Source organism: Mesoplodon bidens (genome assembly GCF_964165515.1).
Source record: "Mesoplodon bidens genome assembly, chromosome: 1".
Taxonomy (NCBI): Eukaryota; Metazoa; Chordata; class Mammalia; order Artiodactyla; family Ziphiidae; genus Mesoplodon; species Mesoplodon bidens.
Genome location: NC_138176.1, coordinates 185,534,594 through 185,561,945, shown reverse-complemented (window position 1 = coordinate 185,561,945; position 27,352 = coordinate 185,534,594). Strand labels below are relative to the sequence as shown.

The 27,352-nt window shown below is 42.6% G+C and overlaps 2 protein-coding genes across 4 annotated transcripts in view; both read right to left on the bottom strand.

Annotated features, from left to right (window-relative positions):
* The window catches only part of ANXA3 (annexin A3), a 67,784-nt gene extending 53,043 nt beyond the window's left edge, over nucleotides 1–14,741 (bottom strand). For 2 of the 3 annotated variants that reach the window (XM_081238089.1, XM_081238087.1), the window contains exons 1-2: nucleotides 14,633–14,741; nucleotides 11,619–11,666 (exon numbers count right to left, since the gene is read on the bottom strand). In XM_081238089.1, coding sequence (XP_081094215.1) covers nucleotides 11,619–11,633 — 15 coding nt within the window. In that variant the 5' untranslated portion in view covers nucleotides 11,634–11,666; nucleotides 14,633–14,741. Of the gene's footprint in view, nucleotides 1–11,618; nucleotides 11,667–13,079; nucleotides 13,274–14,632 lie in introns of all 3 variants that reach the window. The other variant, XM_081238088.1, reaches the window with a different exon arrangement.
* Nucleotides 14,742–26,074: 11,333 nt separating this feature from the next.
* FRAS1 (Fraser extracellular matrix complex subunit 1) overlaps nucleotides 26,075–27,352 on the bottom strand; it is a 461,640-nt gene continuing 460,362 nt past the window's right edge. The window contains exon 74 of the mRNA XM_081241677.1: nucleotides 26,075–26,790. Coding sequence (XP_081097803.1) covers nucleotides 26,197–26,790 — 594 coding nt within the window. The 3' untranslated portion in view covers nucleotides 26,075–26,196. The remainder of the gene's footprint in view (nucleotides 26,791–27,352) is intronic.

The following is a 27,352-nucleotide window of genomic DNA, read 5'->3' as shown; positions in this document are numbered from 1 at the left end:
CTTTGGCACTCCTGTCATCCAAGTCACCATCATTGCTCCCCTGGGCATGGACGTCTTCCCTAGTCTCCCTTCCTGCTTCCTTCTATGCCTACCTCTAGCCATTTCCCACATTTTCTAGCAGCCCAGAGATCTGTGAAAGATCTAAGTCAGGTCATGGCATTCTCCTACTGGACACCCTTCTCTGACCTCCCATTGGATATTCAATAAAGTCCAAACTCCTTGCCCTGTCCACGCAGCTCTGCAACATCTGGCCCAACCTTCCCTGTCACCCTCACCTGGAGCCAACTCTCCCCTTTGCCCATTCCCACTTCAGCTCTCCAAAACTCCAGCTGATCTACTGTGATCTCTTTCTCATCTTCATGCCTTTGTGCTGTTCCCTCTAGCTGGAATGTTTTCCTACCTTCAGTCTTCTGATTAAGGGCCATCTTCTCTGACAGGTCTGCCCCAGGCCACTTGAGCCTGACTTAACAGGGTCCTCTCCTGTTATTCTGTCTCAGCACCTTTTCTCCCTTAGGGCACTCAGCATTCCTCAATATCTGTTTATATCTGTGTCTCCACCTCCTCTAAATTAAAGTTCCAGAGGGCAGAGACCTTTTGTTTTACTCACAGTATACCCAGCTCCTGGCCCAGTGCTCAGCCTCCAGCTAGGGGCTTAAAAAACAACTGTGAGTGAGTCTGCTGGAAGTAGATGGAAGCAAGACAATGATATCCCAAGGTGTGGGCTTTCTCCGAGGTCTACACTAGACAACTGGCTGTCTGATGAGGTTGCTTCCTTCAAATATTGATAGTCTAGAAATCAAACTGATCATTGTATCTTGGTAGATTTGGAAGATGCTCAGACTACATAAATGACCTCTTTCATCACCACAAGCTATGCTAAGTCTTTCAATCTGGTTCCACAAGCCCAGATGGATGCCTGGTGCACCTGGGATGTTTCCAGTGATTCTACTGTATCTTCCTTCCTGTCTCTGCAAGCACTCAGCATTTCTCTGTCAAAGGCAGCAAACCCAACTATCTGGATTGAGCTTGAAACACTGGGCCCCTGAAAAGACTTCATCAACACAAACTTCTTTCTCAGAATCATTTTCATTATTTGTTTGCAGCAGATTATAAATAAGCTGTATTCATCTTCTTTTGAGTCATATAGCACCAGTGTCTGAGAATTATTTTTTTGTACCACAATCAAAGTCAGGAGCTTATCTTAGCTAAGACTTCATGACCAAATTCTCCTCTCGGCCAAGGGCCACAGAGAGTTGAAGACTATTCTGGCCACATCCTCAGCTCTGTGCACATCTAACTTCATCTTACGGGGGAGACACCTGCATTTAAGGGACCTTCACTCTAACTGTGGAAGATACAGGGAACTTGGCTCACTGAAGTGAGGAATCTGGCTTCATCACATCTTCTTGGCTGGAGAATGGTGGCTGGCTTGGCAGGATTTGGGGAGTACAATGGTGACACTCACTCTCCTCCCACTTCACTTCTATGGGAATAGGGATCCACCTGAGAGGGACTAAGATCAGGAACATTTACTGTTTGTAACATCCTGGGAAGAAGATTTCTTGCATTGATGACCAAAGTCATTAATGCTCACGTGATATGATGTTAAATCATGGATTTCGTATGAGTATGTTTGTTGTTAATCCTCACAACAAGTTGCTACAGATTTCAAAATATTTCCTAATGCAAAGTAAACCTAGACACTGGAAACTTCTTCTACAGTTCATGCAAAGGCTGTCAGGACTACAGGGATTCTTTGTGGCCCTTGGAGGACCCTGAAGCAACAAAAGAAGAGAATTGTAATGCTCCCCCAAATTTCCTTGTCCCCCTCTATCACTTTACTGGGGTTTTCTTATTGCTCTTCTGTCTCAGGCTTTATACCTGCTGTTCCCTCTGCCTGGATGGTCTTCCCCTAAATATCTTCCCAGCTCACTCCCTCACTCCATGTTGACTTCTGCTCACATACCTGAGCAGAAAACAATGTACCCTATCCCTCTCATTCTCCACCTCTGCTCTTCTCCAGAGTACTTAAAACTGACTTAATATACTATACACTTATTTCTGTATTAGCTCTCTTCCCTAATAAAATCAGAGGCATGTAAGCTCCACGCTTTTTTATTTCTCTTTCCCTGCTGTATCCTCTGAGCCTAAAAGAGTATCTGGCACATAGTAGATGCTTAGTAAATATTTGCTGCATGAATAAATGAGTACAAAATGCTTTCTTGTTCTGGGTCTTGTTTTCTTTGATAATTCTCAAATGCCATTACCAGACTTTTCAGAGCTCCATGCCATATCTCAAAAATCTGACAAATGCACTCTTCACCTTTTGTAAATCCTGTTCACGTGAGACTGTCACTACTCTTATTTAAACATGCCTCCAGAACCTAGGCGAGGTATTTAATCAAACACAAATAGTTGAAGATGAAAGGAGCAAAGATCTGAGAATGGAGGAAGGGGCAGACTTGAGAATTTTCTACCCTTTTGATTTACTCTCTTAATTCATGTGGGACCTCTGTATTAATCTTATTGCTCAGTACTCTGAAATACTTATGTTTTCTAACTGCTTTGCATCCACCAAAAAAAAAAAATAGACTTTCAAGAGTCAAATGATACCTTCTCCCCTTCACATTCCTTGCTCTCAATCTAAAACGTCTTCAACAGCAACAAGTTAGATTGTCAAATTACATTTTTTATTATACTTAAATATAAAAGAGGGACCCTCCCTCCTTGGTGGTTAAACTTGGGTCAGGGAGTGGTAAAGAGCAGCCCTTTAATGTTCATTCCGTTCGTTCCCAGGAAGCCTCTCTCTTTTCACTCAGATTGTATGGTATTTCTTTCCAGGCTTTGTCCTAAAACAAAGCTCTAAATGCTTTGATTTGAAATCCAGGTCTAACCTGTTTTTCATTAACTTCCTGCAGAGGACCATTTGTGAAACTCTCTGAGTGCCAGTATTTACCTAAAGAAGCTTCAGGAACTGTGGTTTGAAACACACCAAATAGGACGTTACAATCATGTCGAAAGTACCTAATCAGGCATGATGCCCATACTGCTTGGGATGTGAAAAGTCCATTTCCATGAAAATAGTTATAAGCCAGATCATCCAGCCCTGAGATGCAGTAGACAGGAGGGAGACCACAGAAGTTCAGCACATCCACACGCATGTAACACAGGTGTCTTCTCCATACGCAGTGTGCATGGTCGGGAAGAACAAACACACCAGGAAAAAAAGGTCTAGTTGGATGTCCCACCAAAGCAAGAAATATCAAAGCGGATGGGGCTCTTACGAATCCTTTGTACCCAGTACCAAAAACATCCAAATGCCCGGGGCTGATGTAATCCATGGGGCAGAACTTGAAAGGCACTGCCTTCCCAAAATTCCCTCCACATTAGCACACTGCACCTTTCCTGGGAGCCCTACCACTGGTGTCCTTCCTCTGGGTTTCATTGCAGAAATGGGAACATTGTATCCTCATGTGTCAAACTACACCAATCTTGTTCCCAGGAAAGAGAGGAAGGATGGGGTGGGGAAGGGAAGCTGTGCTCTCTAATTCTCACCAAGGACTTATTATGATGGGGTAGCTTCTCCTATTAGCAAGTTTCTACCTTAGATAAACCTTCCCCAACCTTTCCACCATCAAGCATCCCTTTTTGTATTTCTTCATGGACCCATGTTTTGAGTGACCCTGCCTGCCAATCTGTATCTATTACAAAACATTAACTCATCTCCCCCAGTCTTACTTGTGATTAAAGATGTAACTTCCAATCAGAGCTTCCAATCAGTCTAAGATAACCAGAACCTTAGTGCTGACAGCATTTTAGTAAAAAATACAGGAATATGATGTTTTGAAAACTCTATGCAGCCTTGATGTAAGGTATATGTGTATGGTATAATAAAGATATATCTGATCTTTGTCCTGGGTTCCAGCCACAGAGCTTCAAAAACCACTGGAATTTACTGAGTGATGGGATTGTCTTTACTGTGCTAATGAGGTGAGTCATGGTGGGCCATGAGATAGCTGTAGCACCAGGCTGGTTACTAAAAAGACCCGGCCATGTGATTAGAGGGTTGGCACTTCGGGAACGCAAGGGGACTGGAGACTGAATTCAATCATGGCCAGTGACTTAATCAGTCACATTTATGCAATGAAACTCCAGTAAAATCTCTGGATGCCGAGGCTCAGAGAAGCTCCCTGGCTGGTGAACACACTGATGTGCAGGAAAGGTGAGGTGCCCTGACTCCCAAGGGGAGAGGGCTTGGAAGCTCTGCATCCAGGGCCTTTCCAGAGTTTGCTCTATGTGTAGGTTTTATAATAAAAACTGTAATGGTAAGTATAGCACTTTCAGTGAATTCTATGAGGTGTTATAGAGACTTACTGATCAGGGTCATGGAAACCTCCTAATTTAAAGCCCCTGGGTCAGAACAGCAGGTGGCTCTGAGACTTGCCGCTGGTGTCTGAAGTGAGGCTTGAGCCCTTAAACCTGTGGAGTCTGATGCTAGTCCTAGGTAGTGCCAGAATTGTACTGTGGTCCACCCACTGGGAGTGAGAACAGAACATTATCTTTAAATATATATAAGCATCCAAACCCATAGAATGCCTTTAAATACATACAAACATCAAAACCCATAGAATGTACAACACCATGAGTGAACTGTAATGTAAACTACGGACTTTGGGTGATAAAGATGTGCCAATGTAGGTTCATCAGTTGCAACAAATGAACCCCTCTGGTGGGGGATGCTGACAATGGGGGAGGCCATGCATGTGTGGGAGACAGAGGGCACATGGGGAACCTCTGTACCCTCCTCTGAATTTTGCTGTGAACCTAAAACTCCTCTAAAAAAGAGTCATTTTATATATATATATATATATATTATATTATATATATATATATATATATATATATACACACATAAATGCAAGAAAATACTAAAAATAGGCGTGGTCAGAAAACATCTATTTGGGGAAAATCCATTGGTTTCAGATGGCTCTGAGAGAATCATTCCAATGGGGAGGAGGATGCTGTTGATGTGTACTAAAACCAGGCCCAGGAAACAGGCAGAAGCTTCTTCACTAAAACAGTTGCAGGGATATTAATTATCAAGGAATATGTTTTTAGAAAAAAGCTAATATACTGAAATGATAATGATTACAACATCTACTGAGTGCTCACTACATGCCAGGTACTGTTCATGCATTTCACATGAACTGATTTAATGCCTTCAAAGCCTAGATGATATAGGTGCTGTTATTACACTTATTTTACAGATGAGGAAACAGACATAGCAAGAGACTAAGTAATTTGCTCAAGGTCATATTCAAGAGTTTGCCTTTTAATCAATTAAAGAGTCATGAAAAGTAGAACTGGGGTTGTGGCTGGATGGTCTTCTTTCTGCTCTGGTAGAGCCCATTGCACTAGGTACACGCTGCTTTCATTGTTTAGCTACCCTTTGGATGAACTCCTTCATGTTTACAGGAAGTTATATTTTCATAAAGTTTCTTTTATCCCTTGATTCCAGAGTCTTTCTATGTTCTCCTTCCTCATTTTGCAAATTAGCATTTGGAATGGGGAAGGAAGAGTGTATAGTTAGTTTGGATGTTACAACAGTTCATGATGATTATAGTGATTATGAGCTAATGTTGAAAAATTTTAGTAGCATAATAAAAATATTAATTTGAGGGTTCAAATAGTTATTGCATTCATTATTATCCTGTAAAAGTAAGTTAGGAATTGACCAAGGAGCAAAGAGCTCAGAGTATTCCTATAAGAAAGCCAGCCTTGTAGAAGGCACACATAGGAAAAATACTGCTATGGTATCTTAATAAAAATGTTCCAAGACATTCTCATTGTGTGTTGCCTGAGTGCTTGCTATAGATGTAAAGGCAACATTTGACAAAGACCTTGAGTTCAAAGAGTACAAACTGATAAGATACCAGGCCCTCTCATCAGGGGTGAAGTAGTAGAAGCCAAGACTGAACAGAGATACACAGGTTTCCCCCGTTATCTTAATGCAGAGCATCTCTATGAAACTTTCCATAAGCTGAAATGGTGTAAAGCCAAGGGTATCCCCAGATTTTCAAAAGTTCATTTTATGCCACTTCAGTTTTAAGAAAGACCTACATTAATACACTAATGGCATAAAAGCAAAAATCCTCTTTGGATTTCTTTCAGTTACCAAAAACAGGTACAGGCATATCATGTCTTTATTGCACTTCATTTTGCTTTGCAGATATTGTGTTTTTACAAACTGAAGGTTTGTGACAAGCCTACATCAAGCAAGTATATCAGCGCCATTCTTCCAACAGCATTTGCTCATTTCGTGTCTGTGTGTCATATTTTGGTAATTCCAGCAATATTTCAAACTTTTTCATTATTACTCTATTTGTTATGGTGATCTGTGTGCAGTGATCTTTGATGTTACTATTGCAAAAAAGATTATGACTCCCTGAAGGCTCAGATGCTGGTTAGCATTTTTTATCAATAAAGCATTTTTAAGCTAGAGTATGTACATTGTCCCTTTAGACAATGCTATTCTACGCAACTGACTACAGTATAGTGTTAACATAACTTTTTTATCGGCTATATTCCCCATGTTGTACAATATATCCTTATAGTTTATTTTATACTTAACAGTTTGTACCTCTTTACTGCCCTACCCTTATATTGCACCCCACCACTGGTAACCACTAGTTTGTTCTCTATACTTATGACTCTCCTTCTCTTTCGTTATATTTACTAGTTTGTTGAATTTTTTGATTCCACATATGTGATATCATACATCATTTGTCTCTGTCTGACACTTCACACAGTATAATGCCCTCCAAGTCCATCCATGTTGCTGCAAATAGCATAATTTCATTCTTTTTATGGCTGAGTAGTATTCCACTGTATGTATGTATGTGTGTGTGTGTATATATATATATATATATACCACACATACACACACACACACACACCCCCCACATCTTTATCCATTCATCTGTTCTGTTGATGGCTTAGGTTATTTCCATATCTTGGCAATTGTAAATAATGCTTCTATGAACATTGGGCTGCATGTATCTTTTCAAATTAGTGTTTGGGGTTTTTTTTTGATATATAGCCAGGAGTGGAATTGCTGGGTCATATGGTCAAAACTAAACTACTTTTAGTTTTTTGAGAAACCTCCATACTATTCTCCATAGAGGCTGTACCAATTTACATTCCCACCAACAGTGTAGGAGGGTTCCCTTTTCTCCACATCCTCACCGACATTTGTTATGAGTGTTCTTTTTGATAACAGCCGTTCTGACAGGTGTGAGGATATCTCATTGTGGTCTTAATTTGCATTTTTCTGATGACTAACGATGTTGAGCATCTTTTCATGTGTCTGGTGGCTATCTGCATATCTTCTTTGGGAAAATGTCTATTCAGGTCTTCTGCCCACATTTTAATTGGGTTGTTTGCTTTTTTGATGTTGAGCTGTATGAGTTGTTGATATATTTTGGATATTAATTCCTTATCGGTCATATCATTAGCAAATATTTCCTCACATTCAGTAGATCGCCTTTTCATTTTGTCAATGGTTTCCTTTGCTATGCAAAAACTTTAAGCCTAATTAGGTCCCATTTATTTATTTTTGTTTTTACTTCCTTTGCTTTAGGAGACAGATCCAAAAAATATTGCTACAATTCATGTCAAAGAGTGTTCTGCCAATGTTTTCTTCTAGGAGTTTCATGGTTTCCAAAACATAACTTTTATATGCACTGGGAAACCAAAAAATTCATGCAACTTGCTTTATTACGATACTTGTTTTATTGCAGTGGTCTGGAACCAAACTGCAATGTCTCCAATGTGTGCCTGTACTAACATAGATCTTTCATAAAAGTAAAGTTATGTAATGCAAACTTTCGAAAAGTGTGGCTACCATATTCAAAAATTTTAACAAAGGAAATAGTAATGCATCATCTGAAACAATGGGAGGGTTCCAAAACTCCTAGATAGAATATACAGACTTAGGAAACCAGCTAATCTTTCATCTCCAACAGTAATGTACTGAAATTGCAACCGAAATCTTCCCTCTTGATCATAGTACTCTAATAAACTCACCATACACTGGTAAACACAAACGATCAACCATGTTGTAGAAAAGCATGGACTGATTGCTCATTTGTGTTTGGGTGTGTATGTGCTTTTGTGTTAAGAGGGAAAAAGAGAACAGATAAAACAGTGATAAGAGTATTTACAGAAATCTGAGAGTTTTTTAAATTGTGGTTAAAAAAAAGTGTAACATAAAATTTACCACTTTTAACATTTTTAAGTGTACAGTTCAGTAGTGGTGAGAATATTCACATTGTTGTAAAACAGATCTCCAGAACCTGACTTTTTCATTGTGTGGAACTAAAACTCTATATCCATTAAGCAACAAATCCCCCTTTCCCCCTCCCCACAGACCCTGGCAACTACAATTCTGTTTTCTGCTTCTAGGAATTTGACTACTTCAGATACCTCATATAAATGGAATCATACGGTATTTTGTCTTATTACTGGTTTATTTCTCTTAGCATAATGTCCTCAGGGTTCATCTATGTTGCAGCATATGTCCGAATTTCCTTCCTTTTAAAGGCTAAATATTCCACAATATGCATACCCCACATTTTGTTTATCTATTCGTCCATCAACGGACACTTGGGTTGCTTCCAGCTTTTAGCTATTGTGAATAATGCTTCTATGAACACAAGTGTGCAAATATCTCTTCAAGATCCTGCTTTCAATTCTTAGGATATTTATCCAGAAATGGGATTGCTGGATCATACGGTAATTCTATTTTTAATTTGTTGAGGAACCACCACACTGTTTTCCATAGTAGCTCTGAGTTGTTTTTAATATTTGCTCTCATATATCTCACTCATAAATGTTAGTTCTTTGATTTGAGACAGGAGGAAAATAGGAAAGAAAAAGCGAGGCAGTAGGAGCCCCTCTCTGGCTAGGGCCTCTTTCTTCACTTGAGCCCCCCCCGCCAATCTCCCCTCCTGCCCACAGCACAGCTTCCCTTTTCTAGTCTATTCCCATCCCTTCTTTCCTGCTGCCTGATGCCCAATGCTACCATCCCCTTGTGGTGAGCAGAATAATGGCTCCCAAATAAAATGTCCACACGGTAATCCTTGGACCCTGTGAATGTGTTAAGTTACATGACTAAAGGGACTTTGAGGATGCAATTAAGGTTCCAAACCTTAAAATAGGGAAAGTATCCTGGATTACCCAGGTGGGCCCAATCTAATAATGTGAGCACTTAACAGCAGAGAACTGTCTCCAGCTGGAGGAAGTAGAGGACGGCAGAAGAGAGATGTCCCAGAAGGGCAAGCTAGAGAGACTGCAAGCGTGAGGATTCCATGCACCGCTGCTGTTCTGAGATGTAGGGGGCCACACACAAGGACTGGCAATGGCCTCCAGGAGATAAGGACAGCCCCCACTGACAGCCAGCAAGGCACCCAGTCTCACAACTGCAAGGAACTAAATTTTGCTGACAACCTAAATAAGCTCAGAGGTGGATTCTTCCCAAAGTCTCAGAAAGGAATGCAGCCCTGCCAACTCCTTGATCTTAGCACTATGAGACCCATTTTGGGCTCTAACATATAGAACTGTGTGGAGATAATAAAGGGATATTGTTTTAAGTTGCTAAATGTGTGGTGATTGCTTATGGAAGCAGTAGGAAACAAATACACCCTCTCTCACACTCACCTGGGTCTCTCCCAGCCCTTCAGAAATGTGCCATAACTTTGAAGGTGTCAGCTGGAGAGCCTGAACAACTAATTCCATGTCGATTCACTAATGGACAAGGGCTAGAGGGAGACTAATTTTTTGGAGAGATGAAATTTTTTTTCATCTGACTCTACTAGATATCCATAATAGCAGCAGGAATTTCAGACCTGGAAAGGGGGAGATCAGCCTACTGGCCAGCGACAGAAAATAACCTGGGACCAAGCAAAGCCTCACAACAGCACATCTACCAACACTGACACTGCGCATAACAAGGCCTGCTCATGTCTCCATATGGGTTATTCTTGAAGACTCTCTGCCCCTCGCTTATAAAATATAATGTATTTTCATCATTTAAAAAAATCAGAGGGACTTCCCTGGTGGTCCAGCGGTTAAGAATCTGTGCTTCCAATGCAGGGGGCACGGGTTTGATCCCTGGTTGGGGAACTAAGATCCCACATGCCATGTGAACGCCCCCCCCAAAAAAGAAAAAAAATTAAAAAAAAAAGAATCAGAGCACAGAAGGTGATGCATTGAAAGTGAAAGTGCCCCTGCTCATAGTTCCACCTTTCCAGAAAGTTTTCATGTAATACAGTCCTTATGTGTCTATTTTTTTCTTTTCTTTTTTCTTTCTCTAAAACAGAATCACTCTGTATATACTATTCTGTAACTGGATTTTTTTTATTGATTAATATATCTCTGGACATTTTCTTTTGTCAATACATAGACAGCAGACTTTTTCTCATTTTTTAAATGATTACATAAAAATGGCTATAAGTTACAATTGAGAAATACCATAACCCATGGATGGCCATTTATTCTGTGTATTTTCATTAGTACAAATGAATGCCCATCTGCCTTTATTTCTTCAACCTTATGCAAGTGTATCTATATGATAAATACCCAGAAGTGGAACTACTGGATTACACAGGGTGAGCATTTAAACATTGATAGATATGGCCAAAATACCATCCCCAAAGAGTGCCAACTTTACTCTCCTAATGAACAGAGTATGAGAGTGCCCGTCTTGCCCACATCCTCTGCAACACTGGTCTTCTTACATTTTTTTTCACCTTTACCAATACTTAGATAGATATGATTTCTCACTGTGTTATTTACATTTCTTTATTTCTCAGTAAGGTATAGCAACTTTTCATATGTTTGTTGGACAGTTATAATTCTTTTCGAATCCTATTCATGTCCCAGCGAGTTCATTTTTCTTATTGATGTAGTCAAGTTATTTTTATGTTAATGGAATGAGTCTCTTGTCAAATGCGCTGCAAATACTTTTTCCTGTGGGTTGTCTTCTGACTTCACTAATATATTGTTTGCCATCATAAATTATAAATTTGTATTTAGTTCAACAGATCAATATTTTTCTTTTAGGCTTTCGGTTTGTATCTTGGTTGTAACTGCCTTCCCCACTCCAAGATTATTTTTTAAATTCACCCATATTTTGTCTTTTTCATTTCGGTATTTTATCCATCTGAAATTTAGTTTCATGTAAGAAGGGAGAAGGAATACAGATTTACTTTTTCCCTCAAACAGTGAGAAGTTTTCCTAACATCACTTATTGAATAAGCCATCTTCTCCTCTCTGATATGAAATGTCTTTTTCTTATAATAAATTCCCAAATCATATAATTTATTCTCTATTATTGACCTCCCTGCTTTGGTGTCAGTACAAATTATTTTAACTATGTACCTTTACAATACATTTTAATATTTTCTTATTTTTAGACATCCTCTAGCTTTTGGGGCATGTTAATTTTTTCACATAAACCTTTTATCAACGTATAAAATTTTTTCTTAATATTTTGATTTTCTGTATCTTGATTTGACTCAGATAAGTTACTGTGCTATGAAGGCTTGATTTTTACTCACCCAGATAGATGCCATGATATCCCACCTTTCTCTTGAGATCACACTAACCTATTAAAAGGAAGAAAAAAAAAAGTACGAAGAGTATAAATCTGGGATTCAGAACACAATAATCTCAGCCTAACCCTTAATCTCTAATCCAGAAAACAGAAGTCAACATTCAAAGAGAAACCACCTCAGGAAGAGGATGTTTCTCTAACGTCAAGTACTGCATTTGCTAAATAAACATCACCAAACACCAACTATCTATCTACAAGGGACTGTGCTAGACCTGTGAAGGGCTCAAAACAAGAGAGAGAAAAAAATCCCTGTACATAAGAGGTTTGCAAATATGTTTCCTGGGAGCCAATTTTTGACTCATTTAACATCCAGAAGAACTGCAATGATTGTTGACTTCTTTTAACTACCATCATAGGGAACAACAAAAACTTGTCCCTCTCCCCCAGTTTTCAGCTGGCTTCAGTTTGATCCCTTGTGTTTGTGAATCTTCATTTACATTTTACAAGGCTTCAAGTCTACAGCCTGTTATAAACAGACATGCCTGCTCTTTGAGGAAGGTCCAGTCCTTGGTAGGGCCCATAGGTGAAAAAGGGCAATTCTTTGATGGATGCCTGGCTGGGAACCCAGACACACTTTCATATGTAGACATTATTCAAACATGCTGGCAAATCTCCAGGATTGGCTTAGAAATAAAGTTGCCCCACCCTTACTGGGAACAAAATATTCTAAAAATTCAGTGATAGCCCCAGAGCAATGTTCAATAGGAAATGAACTATTAGTCTCTGGAATTTAAATATTTCTAGGGACTTGATTTTCTCAGGCTTTCTGTAGGGGAGGGCAGTCAGCTTTCTAGTTACAAGGGCTAAGGGCTACATCCCTCTAAATATACAGCAGACACAAAATATCATTAGTTCTGGTTTTGCCTCTTAAAGCTAGACACAATTTCTTTGAGCCTCAGTTTCCTCATCTGTAAAAACGGGAGAGGACGGCTGTTGCTGGCACTAAATGAAATAATATGTAATATGTAATCACGTCAGCTAATGTTTTGAGTTCTTACTATGTTGCAGGTAATATAAAAAGACACAATAGGAAATTCCCTGTCGGTCCAGTGTTTAGGACTCTGCACTTTCACTGGCCGGCAGGTTCAATCCCTGGCTGGGGAACTAAGATCCACAAGCTGCACGGCTTGGCCAATAAATAAATAAAAATTTTAAAAAATTAAGAAACATTATAAGGTCAGTTCCAAAAGGCTGGAGATTTTTGTCGTTTGTTCACTGAGGCACAGAAAGTACTAAAAAAAAAAAAAGCCTTATTGAATGAATGAATGATATCAGCCTCACAATAATCCAGGGGAGCTGGGTATCATTAAGAACATTTCCACTTTGCAAATGAAGAAGTTGGGGCGCAGAGAGGTACAGTTGATCTCTCAGCATCCACGGTTCCAGGCCCCCTCCCCCACCTTACCCCGCGTTTACCCAAATCCTCAGATGCTCAAGGTCCCTATATACAAAGGCACTGTAGAGTCGGCTCTCCTTCCCGCGGGTTCTGCATCCGCTGATTCCACCAACTGCGGTTCGACTTTGAAACCCGCGGCTACAGAGGGCCGACTGTACTATAACGTTCCAGTCTCACAGCGAGTAAGTGTCCCTCTACGGAACCTAGGCAGTCACAGTCCAAGGGTATACATTTAACCCCCAAGCTTCTGCCTTACCCAAGTGCCCCGCCCATACACTGTCAAAGCTAATGCTCAATATGTGTTGATTCAGTATAATTTGTAAATTACAAACACGTACTACTGATTTCAGTTTTAAGAAGTGAAAAATTACTCCACAGTGGAGGCTAAATGACCTAACAACAGAACCTTAAGCATCCTTTTCTGAAAGAGATTAGAGCGTTTACGTCATTTCCTTTACTTCCTCCTCGGTCCCTATATTTCAGCCGATGTGTCTACAGAACCACGCGGCTCTGGGAACAAGCTTCTGGTTTTCTTTGAATTTCCTTTCTCGTCAGTTTGAAGTTTTCTGCCTTCATGAAAGCCAATGGCGATATCTTTGCAGAATAATGTTTTTGTGGGTTACAATTTTCATGAAGTTGATTTTTAGAAAGTTGTAAATGTAGCTCTGGCGGAGGACCGAGTCTGACTGACTGTGTAGAACACAAATCCTTGGAAATAATTTAGCCGGGCCGTGTTACAACCTTCTTATCAGCAGCCCGAGGGGCCTCCAGCGACCCAGAACCTCCTTGGCCCGGCAGAAACCACTATTTCCTATATATGGTCACTTGCAAACAAGTACTCAGATCCCCTACCTGCTGACTCAAATGCCAGGGGAATGATTCATGTCCAGTGAATCAGACTCTTGCAATCAAAGAAAAAGGTGAGTCTTTTCATGGAAAAGCAAACTTCTCGGACTCCCAAAGCCCAATATGTAAATACTTTTCTCCTACCTCCTAAAAAAGTTAAGTGAAATAAGGTAAATTGCCTAAGTGAAGAGGAGGGACGTGCTCACAAGGATGCGTGGGGTTCAAGTCCTCAGAACAGAGCTTGGAGCCAGCCCCTCTTAACGACGCCAGGGACCGGGAGAACCATTCCGACTCCCCGCTCTTTTTCTGTTCCCAAGACCTGAGGGTAGGGGGAGCCAAGATGGCCAACTGTATCCCTGCGCGGCTAGCTGTGACGAAAAGCCAAGGGTCGAGGGCGCCGGGACAGCTGGTCAGCTTGCGCCCCGCCCCGAGCTGAATGAACTGGGTGACCCTCCCAGGGCAGGCAGTTCTGCTGCCCGGGGCCTCAGCTTCCTCCATTCTGAAACGGGGGCGGTGGCCTCCACGCCCGTCGAGGCCCCTGGGGCCCTGCACCCCGCAGCCGGGTCGGTACGTGGCGGGGGTGCCAGCCCAGCGCTGACCCGGGGCCGCGCTGCGCTCGCGGGGGAACCGGCCGAGGCGCGACCCTGGCTCCGAGCTGCGGGGCAGCCGGGGTGGCTGGCGAGGCTCGCGGCGACGCGCGGGGAGGCTGAACTTACCTGGAGCGCGGCGCCGGGAACGGGCGTGCGGAAGAGCGGCCAGCGAGGGAGTGCGCCCCAGGCACCGCTGCTCCGCGCTCGCTCCCGCCCGTGGCCAGGACCGCGCCCCTTCCTCCCGCCCCTCCACCGCCTCCCGAGTCCACCTGACCGCCGCGGGAGGCTGGGAAAGGGAAGCCGCGCCCTGCGGCCGTCCGGGCGCCAGTTACGCGCAGGCGCGCCTTCGGCCCTTCGCCCTCGGCGTCTCTAAAACTCTACCGCCCTCGTCTCGCATCATCCTCACAGTGAAACCCGTGTCCTCGATTTTCACTTCTCCTTAACTTACATTAAGCTTTTCTTCAGATTTAGTGCAAGCTTGTTTGTTCTAGGGGTTGTGGACTTAGAGATCAGACAGTCCCCACTCCCAAGACGCTCAGGGCCTGGTACGGGATGGCGAACAGCTAAACACTAATAACAGTCCATAACACTTATCTAGCATTTCCTTTGTGCCGGGCACTGTTCTGAATTCTCCACAGATATGCACTAATTTAAATCTTACCGTAAACCTATAAGGTAGATACTATTAGCCCCATTTTATAAATGAGAAAACTGAGACAGAGAGATTAGGTAAAGTGAGCAAAGTCACAGAGGGAGTAAATGGCAGGGTTTTTATCCTGCCAGGCAGGGAGAAATTTTCCTCTACCCTTCTAGGTTCTCCTGGCTGCTCTAGGAATTAAAATTACATAAGACAGATTAACGAAGAAAAATACACAAAAGTATCACTGTATCCTCACACCGTGGAAGGGACAAGAGAGCTCTCTGGAGACTCTTTTACAAGGGCACTAATCCCATTCAAGAAGGCTCCACACTCAGGGCCTAACAACCTCCCAAAGACCCCACCTCCAAAGACCATTGCTCTGGGGATTAGGATATCAACATATTAATTTTGGGGGGGACACAAACATTCAGATCATACCAAGCAGTTTATAATAAATCCCACAGTCTCTCCTTAAAAACACTGCTATTAAAAATGTTAATTGTAGGGCTTCCCTGGTGGCGCAGTGGTTGAGAGTCCGCCTGCCGATGCAGGGGACACGGGTTCGTGCCCCGGTCCGGGAAGATCCCACATGCCGCGGAGCGGCTGGGCCCGTGAGCCATGGCTGCTGAGCCTGCACGTCCGGAGCCTGTGCTCTGCAACGGGAGAGGCCACAACAGTGAGAGGCCCGCGTACAGCAAAAAAAAAAAAAGTTAATTGTAAATATTTGAAAGATACCAAGAATAAATGATAATATTATAATAATATTGATACCTGTATACTCACCACCCAGCTTTATCAAATCTTAAACATTATGCTGTATTTTTTTAGAATGTTTTCAAGACATTTTAAAAGGTATGTTGACAATTGATGTTCCTTTTGTGCTTTTTCTGACCTATTTCCCTCACTCTTTCTCCAAAGATAACCCAATAGTATACACAGTGTTATTATTCTCATGCATGTTGTTATACTTGTTTCAAAATATTGATATAGCCATAAACATATGATACTCTTTAGCAGATTTTTAAACTTTAAATATATGGTATCATGTTGTATATTCTGCCACTGGCTCTGTCTGTTCGATGCTAGCTACTCTAGTAGCAATTGTTCATCGTTCATTTTAAGTGCTGTATAGTATTCCATTTTATGGCTATATCATGGTTTGTTCCTCATTCTCCTGATCATGGGTATTACATCGTTTCAATATTTTGCTACTTTGAATAATGCTGCAATGACCATTATTTGATACAGCTTCTTGTTCACAGGTGTGTGAATTGATGACATTACCATTTGAAAATAAAGATAGAAAGGGAGAAATTTTTGACTGTATGGCATAGGGAGTGATTGGTTACTAGGAGAAGATGTGAACAGGCATACAGATTAGTTTAGTTCAATGATTAGTTTTTTGTTTTTTAATTCATTAATTTATTTTTGGATCTGTTGGGTCTTCGTTGCTGCACGGGCTTTCTCTAGTTGCGGCAAGTGGGAGCTACTCTTCATTGCAGTCTGCGGGCTTCTCATAGCGGTGGCTTCTCTTCTGCCGAGCACGGGCTCTAGGCGCGTGGGCTTCAGTAGTTGCAGCACGCAGGCTCAGTAGTTGTGGCTCGTGGGCTCTAGAGCGCAGGCTCAGTAGTGTGGCACACGGGCTTAGTTGCTCTGCGGCATGTGAGATCTCCCTGGACCAGGGCTCAAACCCATGTCCCCTGCACTGGCAGGCAGATTCTTAACCACTGCACCACCAGGGAAGCCCCAATGATTAGTTTTTAATCAGGGCTGTATTGTGAAAACTTTTAAGAGGATGAACAAATGTATCAGTTGGCTGCCGCCACCATAATGCTATATAACAAATTACCCTCAAACACAGGGGCTTAAAACGAATCATTTATGTATTCTCTCAGCTCTGCAGGATGGCTGAGGTGTCTCTGCTTCATAGGTCCATTCTAGGTCCAGGCTGAAGGGGCGACAGCTACTTGGAGGAAGTTCTTCTCCTGGTGACGTCAGAGTACAAGAGGGTGCACCCAACTGTGCACGCATATCTCAAGCCCTTCTTGCGTCACGTCACTGCTGCTAACATCCTATTGGTCAAAGCAAGTAACATGACTGAGCCCAACGGCGAAGGAGGTGGAAGTATACTTTTCCCACTGGGGGTAGGGCAGTGAGGGGATAGTTGTGAACCGTAAGCTAACCCATCTTAGCAGTATACAGAGAGGCACTGGGGAGGAGTTGGGAGCTAGTGACACGGCCAAGCTTTGTCAAATGGAACAAGGACAACTACATCCAATATTCAGGTCTGGGGACAGGTAGAAATATTGAGAGTCTCTAGACCCCAGGAGAGTGTTAGGCATGGAAATCAGAGTTTCCTTGGGGAAAAAAACTCAACCACTAAACCAAATACTATTTTGCTGTTTGGGACTACAAAATAATCAACAGTTTAGCTAACATTTTTTTTTTCACTACCCATTAAGCTGTTCTAAATACTCTGCACACATCACCTTATTTAGTTTTCACCCCAACCAGATGCTGTAGGTCCTATTCTGTATCATTTTTAAGAGTTGCATAAACTGTACAGGCTGAATAAGACCTTGGCCCAAGGTTACATAGCCAGCAAATCATGTAGCTGAGATTCAAACCCAAGCAACTTGGCTCCAAAGCATTCAGCTACAGTGTACTGCTTATAAATCTACATATAATGCCGAGAGGTTGACCTCAAGGGCCCCTCAGGAATGAGGGGAGGAGAAAGGACTAGGCAGCAATCTAGGTGAAGCCATTCTTCTTTTCAGTTCAAAAGCTCTATAGTTATGTACACATTCTCTACCACCTGAAACTGGCATTACTCATGACCCCTGTCAGCTCAGCAGACAGGGAAGACATACAGACTAAATGGGTGCATGTGCTGAGTGGGTCCCTTCCATTTCTGAAAGTAAATTTTTGAGCAAAAGAGACAATCTGCTGGCTTATAGCAGCAGCAGGAGGGGGCTAGTGGTTTGGGTATTCTGGCTTCTGTGGTTCACAACTCTGCCCCATATTATGATAGGCATATGCTGTAGGCAGAGTAATGGTCCCCAAAGATGTCCAACGACCCCTGGAATCTGTGAATATGTTACATTACACGGCAAGGGGGAATTGTGGTTGCAGATGGAATTAAGTTTGCTAATCAGCTGAACTTATTTTTTTCATATTCTTTTCCATATGGTTTATTAAAGGATATTGAATATAGTTCCCTATGCTATACAATATGACCTTGTTTATCCATTCTGTATATAACAATTTGCATCTGCTAATCCCAAACTCCCAATCTATCCCTTCCCCAGTCCCCCTCCCCCTTGGCAACCACAAGTCTATTCTCTGTGTCTGTGAATCTGTTTCTGTTTCATAGATAAGTTCATTTGTGTCATATTTTAGATTCCACATATAAGTCTAATCAGTTGACCTTAACATAAAGAAATTATCCTGGATGATGTAGACCAAATGTAATCACAAGGATCTTTGAGTGGGGAAGAAGCAAGCAGAATCTGAACTAGAGAGATGGTACAATGAGAAAGCTCAACTGGTCATTGCTGGCTTTGAAGATGGGAGCGGGTAATGATCTAAGGAACATAGGTGGTCTCTAGAAACTGGAAAAGGGAAGGAAATGCTTTCTCCCCGGGAGCCTTGAGATGGAATGCAGCCTGTCAACACCTTGAATTTAGCCTAGTAAGACCCATTTTGAACTTCTGACCTGTAGAACTGTAAGCTAACATGTTCGTGTTGTTTTAAGCCACTAAATTTGTGGTAATGTGTTGCCGCAGCAAGAGGAAATGAATAGGAACATCTCTGGGCATGACCTACACTGGGTGTTGTTTACTGCTGCCTTCCAAGCAGTGCAGTTAGATCATCCTATCAGAGCCAAATTTTAATGGAATAATTAAATGGTCTTATTTCAAGTCTACAGACCAGCTTAAATTAGGTGTGATTACCTCTATTGTGAAAATACAGAGAGAGGCTCAGAGGGATTCAGTAACTTCTACAAGTTTTGTCCCACACAACCAGGAAGTAATAAAGCTGGATTTATATCCAGAAGGAAATGAGTAACAGATGGTGTTTACATGTAGGATTTATTTTAATTATTCCAGGTTCAGCGTTTAACCTCTTTGGTTTCAGGATGATAACTTTAAAATAAAATGCACTGTGGTTTTTTTGAGGTTTTCTAGTTGTAACAACTGCCCAGTTACCACCATTTAGACTAGAATCATGCTATAGTGTATTTATACAATTAATACTTTTCCCTCAACAGATGAATTTTCTCAGAAGTAAAGGTTAGGTGATAAAATGATAATAATGATAAATGTTAGGATCCCGGAAACCAGGTTTATAGTCATCCAGAAAAAAAAAACCAACAGAAAAAATTGTTTGATGAAACTTTCACATCTCTGAATACAGTGAACCACTTTGTAGTTTTATAAGAAGCTAATTTTCCTATATTACCTTTTCTTTCTCCTAAAAAGAACAATTTGAGAGTCAAATATAAGATTTTAGAGCAAAGTTATTGAGGTATATTTTATTTATTTATTTTTTTATTTTTTATTTTTTGTGGTACGCGGGCCTCTCACTGTTGTGGCCTCTCCTGTTGCGGAGCACAGGCTCCAGATGCGCAGGCTCAGCAGCCATAGCTCACGGGCCTAGCTGCTCCGCGGCATGTGGGATCTTCCCCGACCGGGGCACGAACCCGTGTCCCCTGCATCGGCAGGCGGACTCTCAACCACTGCGCCACCAGGGAAGCCCATGGTATATTTTAAATGTATGGTAAAATGTGAGGGGAAAACGAACAAAAAAGCAGGTTAAACCAAAAAGCGGTTGTGGATATTATGTTTTCTCTCACAGTTGTGAGCTGAGCCGGCCCAGCATGAGAGACCCGATTGATAAATTTTCAGGAGTTTTGCAAGTAAACAGAGCCACTATTAAAAATTATATTAGGGCTTCCCTGGTGGCGCAGTGGTTGAGAGTCTGCCTGCCAATGCAGGGGACACGGGTTCGAGCCCTGGTCTGGGAAGATCCCACATGCCGTGGAGCAACTAGCCCCGTGAGCCACAAATACTGAGCCTGCACACCTGGAGCCTGTGCTCCGCAATGAGAGGCCACAATAGTGAGAGGCCCGTGCACCGTGATGAGGAGTGGCCCCCACTTGCCGCAACTGGAGAAAGCTCTCACACAGAAACGAAGACCCAACACAGCCATAAATAAATGAATAAATAAATAAATAAATAATTAAAAAAAAAAAAAAAATTATATTAAATAAACACAATTGAGTAAATTATGTTAAAAGCAAAGGTACTCAAACTTTCTAATTCCTTGACATTTTACTGTTATTGATAATCTTGAGGTTATTTATGTTTACTTTATCTGTGTGGTAGAAATGCTATATCAACTTGTGTTCCTGTGTATCTCTTCCCATCTCCATGTTCAGTGAAATTAGGTTAAATTCTGCCATGGTGAGGGCATATACAACACAAAAGCCAGCAAATGCTTCCAATCAGGCCTTCCCTGATGCCAAAAGCTGGGCGTGAAATATTTATCAGCGTGCCACTGATTATAATAACGGGCAAATTTAAAATTAAGACAGAATTTGAGTTCAAGTGATTATTTCTGATTTATATTAGAAAATTATAATCAAATGACACTGAATTTAAGGACTCTATTATAGTTCTGGCAGAAGAGAAATAGCAAACTAAAAGGGTTTGAATAAATAGTTTAAAAAAGGGACTCTATGGAAGCGTGGGCAGGGTTCAGTTAAAGGAATCCACAGGGGTGATGAAGCCAGAGGACTAGAGACAGGATGAAAGCATGGCTACCTCTAGGTCTGCATGGGCAAGTGAGGGACGGTGTTGTCAGAGCCTCAACGACAGGGACAGTGGGAGGGGGCTGCCCAACAGGACCTGTGGCCCAGGAGGGATGCAGGCACTGCCAGAACCACAGCAAGGCAGTGGGGAGGGATAGACACCTTAACTTCTTTCCCATCAATGTCTCCATTTGGCCAATCTCAACCAAAAGCCAAGGGTGCAAGAAGCCTCGGAGAAGCAATTTCGGGAAGTCAGTTTCCTGGAGCATAAACAGGGCAGAGAATTGGTGTGAAGGCAAACAGAATAAGCAGCACAGGGACTTTTGTGTGTTACTAGTATAGAGGATTGGTTCATTTTGGAAATATTCCTTTAGTGAGAATGTTTAAGGGAGGCATCTTGAAACCTTTTTTTTTTTTTTTTTTTTTTAACAATTTACAGAAACTCTCCCAGTCTGGGATTCTAAAAAACTTTTATTATTTGCTGGTCTTGGAGCTTGGTAGCCTGAAACCAAAATGAGCATGGGGATAAAATTCTGCTAGATTTTAAAGAGAGAGTTGCACCATGGGTCTATTTTGTTGTATCAATCAAGTGACTGAATTTTTCAGGACAAGCATTAAATTAGAGTTATAGGAGCTTTGGACCATTTTCAAGCAATATCAGTTTGTGCAAAGACTTGAAATTCTGGGATTCATATGGAACTTTCAGAGAAAGTTATCCAGGACAATGACCTACAACTATTTCACCAGGACTGAATGAAGTAGAGAAGGTGAAGAAGTCATTGCTCTTGATTGGCAGATGTGCCCGACGTGTTATTGATATTGTTCCTAGGACTTTACCTGGGCCACTAGCTACTCAGTATGCCATTGAAAGAGTTCCTGCTTAGAGCTATCTCAGGCTCATTTGGGGATAGAATCTTTATTACTCACTGTGGCATCTTAATATTAAGTTGAGCAGTGTAAACTACTGATACTGGACAATTTTTAACTTATAAAATTAGGAATTTCATGGGGTTGAATCTAGTAGGATATTCTCAATAGTCTCCCTCTCCTGTTCTCATTATGTTTCTTCAAAACCCTAGTCTGTGAGATATTGCGAAATCTAAATGAGAACTCATTTTCTGCCACTTACCCCCATGTTTCCTACGTTGTATGACCATGAAATTACAGGTCTCAGGAAGCATTTTCATAGCCAGTCCGAACAATTCATAGATTGGCTCCTGATACAGCTTCTGCATGGGAGAAATGCACCCCAGGGCTTAGAGCCTGCTGTTAGGCAAGGGACAATCATAGGAAATCGTGAGGAAGTAAAGTTCACGCAAAGCCCATGACAGCATCTAAGGAAATCCGAGGTTTGGTTGCGGCATCTTTTCCCCAGATTTCATGAAAAATGCTTTTTCAAGTCTTGCTGGGTTTGCAAATGTGCCATCAAAAGATGCCAACAGAGCCCTGCTGGCCACTGTCACTGGTTTCCCAGAGGGGACAAATACACAGGCTTGCAGAATGCCTGGGCTAAGTTTCATTCTGACTCTGCCATTTTTCCTGCATGAGCCAATAAATTCTTATTTGGAGCTTTGGTCATCTCCAGGGTGAGTCACGGACACCTAACAAATCTCTGTGCCTGTATAAAAGGACACAGCCATTTTCACACGATATCAAGTGTCCTGAGAAGGTTTGATGATTATGAATATAGCGTAAATAATCATCTTATTATATTGCACATGGAGATTTTAGTTACTCCTCTTTGTTCTGGGGTTTCAACAGATTGCAGAAGAAGAACTATGATAATATGGGGATAGGTAATTTATTCTTGATCTTAGCACAAGTAGCGAGTGTCTCAGATGCAACCCTTTCAAAGGGATTTTTCTCCAAAAAACTTTGTCTCAAATTTTAGAATGATTTTGCCATCTCAATGGCATTGTCTTACATTAATGAGATGAAGAATCTAATGAGATGAACATAGCAAAAAAACCACAACCAGACTGTCATTTATGAATACAAATTTATATAGTGGCATATGCTATTGGAGAAATCAGAAATTCATAACACACAAATTCGTATTGGAAATACAAAGATCATTTCAGAGTCAAGAAATCAGGTTGACAGCACCACGGATGCTTTACTCAAGTCTGAGCAGGTGTGTAATATCCAAGAAGAATGAATACCTGTGGGACACCGAGACTGACTATTATAAAACTGTGCAAAACACATCCCAACACTCTTGCTGCATGTACCTGTAAGAATCTGTGTGAGTCAGCCAGGAGGCCTGGGTACAATCTAAGGGCAGAGGTGCAGACTCTTCTATCTTTTAACCTTCACAGCCAGCATGTGATAGCAAATAGCAACCCCTGAGGGTCTTTTGTTCCTTCTCACCTAAAGACATGGTATAAAAGGTTAGTAAAACACACACAAGGCCTTAGTGAGCAAGTTAGAAAAACCGAAAGGAGAGCTTTGACTGAAGTATAAGTGCACATCAGTCACCAAGTTCTCTGCTTCCTAGTATGAAGTATAAAACATAAAAGAAACGAAAAATTCTGTATCAAAGAAGTAAATCTCAGTTTTACCTCTCGGAGCAATTTCTATTTCACAAGTGTGCGTCCACTAGGGAAGGATCAGCACTCAATAAAGTGTACGTAGTGGGGGATAGAAAGGAAGGGAGGCGGGGATACCCCAAGGGCTTTCCTTTCTCCGCAGCGATGCTGCTCTTGGCATTCGAGAACTATTCCACGGAGGCTGCTAGGAGCACTCTGAGATCAGTCTCCACTCCTTCCCGCACTGGCTCCGTGCTGCCATCTGTCTACATTCTGCCCACCCATGTGCCCTATTTAGCAGGAAGAGAAGGGCTGTGTAAGAAGACTATTCGAGCAAGTGGAAAGTTGCTGCTTCGACGTGCAAGCATTCAGGGACCTAGGAGCAGTGATAAACAACAGGCCAAATCAAAAGTTGCTCCATGAGCAACTGGCTTCGTGTCCTTGCAGAATTAGCATCAACTTTCTAGGTTGTTCTGGAGAGGATTCCATGCTCAGCTGATGAGCTCTCCAGCCATGAGACACCGATTTTGGGTGTCCATGAGTCCAATACAGAAGTTCCAGCCCTAACACCCAAGCTGGCCTCGGGTAGCATCTGAGCAGTCAGGAGTAGCAGGTTCTGGGCTCACTCACTCCAAGTCATCTTCTCCTGCACACTTTGTGCTCAGCTGGGAGTTGCTAAGTCAGGCTTTCCTCTAAATGTCCTGCTCTGGAGAATGATTCACAGTCTCACCTCCTGCTCGTACATTATTACAGCTTTTCTGTTCAGTCCTCCTCAAGCCCACTGCCAGATTCATGCCTATGTCAAGTGGTGCTTCTTGGCTCCAATGAGAAGATTATTTTATAATCCCAGTAGAAGAGAGAGCTTTTCCCCCTCTACTTACCCTTGTGATATGGCCACCATACTCTCTCTCCTCCCCTCCCTAAATTGATTTCTCTATCATTCACCCATGACACCATTCATTTGTTTACTGAACAAATATTTCTGGAGCGCTTGCTGTGCACAAGGCACTGCTGGAGAACCCAAGGCATGGCTCACACCCGCCCTCCTCTCAAGGAGCTTGGATTCTGGCTGAGATGCCTAAAACCTTTCACGGTCATTCTTTCTAGCTTTTAGGACCAAAGTATTTCCAGTGTGGAATGTTCTCAAAGGGCTAGGGTCATCCTAATACAAATATTACACGACGTGAATGCTCTGTGATCTGCTCAGTGATTACAGCGTGCCGTGCATCAGGAAGGGGACGTGTCTTTTACTCCTGAACAATGGAATGGTGCCTCCAGTTCAAAATAACACGACATGCATGCTTATGTTTTTGCCAGTACAGCAGAAACAAAACTGAAACACAAAAGCAAGCGGTGCACACCCTACGTACAACATCATCAAGCTGCTATTTGAACACTAAATCATTTTAAAGCCATGTGTTCATGGCCTTGTCATGTGCTGATAGGATAAAATAAGTGCCCGAGCTACCAAAAAAAGAACCCCCAAAAGAGAAATCCCTGAAACACTGTACCAGGAACGGTGCCTTTATCTGCTGTACTAGTACTTTATCTGCTGCACCAGTACTTTATCTGCTGGGAGTACTAGTACGTTTCTACTGTGAGTACTAGTACTTTTCTGCTATGACTACTAGTTGGCATCCATAACTCTGATTTCGTTCTGGCCTGAGCTTTCTCCTAATTTACTTTATTCAACTGAATCTGTGACTTTTCTGCAACCCTAACAAAATAAAAACCCCACAGCTAGCAAAGCACACGGCTTGTCTGTTATTGGACTGGGAAAAGCCTGGGGTAGCAGGAACTGTGGTAGGTGTTTCAAGCATCCACAGCAATGCTGAATTAAAAGGCCACAGTTCAGCAATCTTGCCTGGTGGCATCCTTTGTCAGGGAGGATGTCTGGATGTGTCCTGGCTGCAGTGTAAACCAGCCGGGCACAAGGACATCCCCCTGGGCCTAGGGTGCAGGGCATCACTGATGTTCTCTGAGGCGCCTGCCAGGTCCCTCCTTTCCCCAGGTTTCAGTCCCGCCCCCCCCCCCATAAGGAGGGTTCCGCTCTGCCTGATGCTTGACAGGCGAGGCCAAGGTTTCTCCCTTGAGTTGTGGAGAAATGCTCTAGTCCAGACCACTTTGAACTCCCAGGTGAAAAGGGCTGGTGATGCAAGGTACAATCAGAAGCCGTGGAGGGCAGGTTGTCAAGTGGACACATGAGCAGACACACAGGTGCTGATTAGCAGAATTCTGAGCAGAACCTGGGCGTCAGCAACGTGAACTCTGCTGTGCAGAGGCCAAGGAGAATCTCAAGCAGAAGGGAGCTGGAGTGGGGGGAGGAGACCAAAGGCCCTGCATCCCTGTCTCTCTCCCTCTGAGACCTGCCTGGTACACCCCCAGCCTTCTGAGCTCCACCAGCTGTGGAGCTCACTCCTGTCCTAACACCAGACACTGGCCTTCTAAGATCAGCCTTAACAGAAGGAACAATTTGTCGCTGCTGACATGGTTAATGGGATCCATGAAAGAACTCCTTCCATCCTCTGGGGTCTCAGTGGTTCTTTGTTTAATGAGGTAGCTCAGCTGTGAGCTGATGCATGTGATGTGTGCCTCCGCCACTCAAAGCTATAGTTTTCCCTTTTCAATCGGCAAGATTATAAAAATACCAGTATTTCCCCCCGTTTTATAAAAATGATTTTAGAAAAAAAATACTCATTGATCTCCTCCATTAAACTTCTGTTCCGTCTTGCAAATTGTTGTGAACTCTGACTTCCAGATTCAATTTTTTAACTTTAGCACCTTTGAACACATAAGTGCCCTCGGTTTCACTGAGTACATTGATGTTCCGCACGGTGCAGTACTGTCTGTCCACGTTCTTCTCCACCCTGTCCGGGCCCCTCTTGGGCACATCCACCTTGGTATTCAGAGGGTATTCCTCCAAAATGTCCCCTGTGCGCGGCTTCTTCCTCTGTTTCTGGTGTTTCCTGGTGATAAAACAAGCCACCAAAAACACCAGAAGTAGGAGCATGATGGCAGCAAGGGCACTGCTGATAGACGCCCCGGTTTGGGATAGAGAAGCAGCTACAGCTGGCTCTTCCATCTCCAGATTCAGCGACTTCATATTGGTGCCATTCTTGACTTGGTCCCCTTCATTGTCATAGATGAGGGATTCATCAAGGGTCAGCCAGCCACTGGGGTCCACCAGGTCCCTTCGGTTGCGCCTCAGAGGGGCCGTGAGAGAGCGCTGGACCCTGGGACCTGAGATGGTGTCAGGTCCAATGATGTAGATCACCTGGAGATACCACTGGTGTCCGGCTTCCACCTGCAGGAGGAGGAGATGGCGAGACAAAGTGAACATGTCATTGCTGCCCACAGGCCACCTCTGAGGAAAGGCAGTGGAAAGACAGCTGCCCACCACAAGCCCCAATAGATAAACGGTTTCAAGAAAAGCATTAGCCACACCAGTGTTCAAAGCAGCATTACTTACAGTAGCCAAGATATGGAAACAACCTAAGTGTCTGTCAATAGATGAATGGAAAAAGAAGATGTGGGGTGTGTGTGTGTGTATATATATATACCATGCAGCCATAAAAAAGAATCTTGCCATTTGTGACCACATGGATGGACCTAGAAAGCATTACGCTAAGTTAGATAAGTTAGAGAAAGACTAATACCATATGATTTCACTTATTTGTGGAATCAGAAGAACAAAACAAACAAAACAAAATGAAAACAGTCTCATAGATGCAGAGAACAAATGGGTAGCCGCCAGAGGGAGGAGGGTGTGGGGAGCACTATGATATGTGAAGGGGCTTAAGAGGTACAAACCTCCAGTTATCAAATAAATAAGCCAGGGGATGTAATAGACAGCATAAGGAATATGG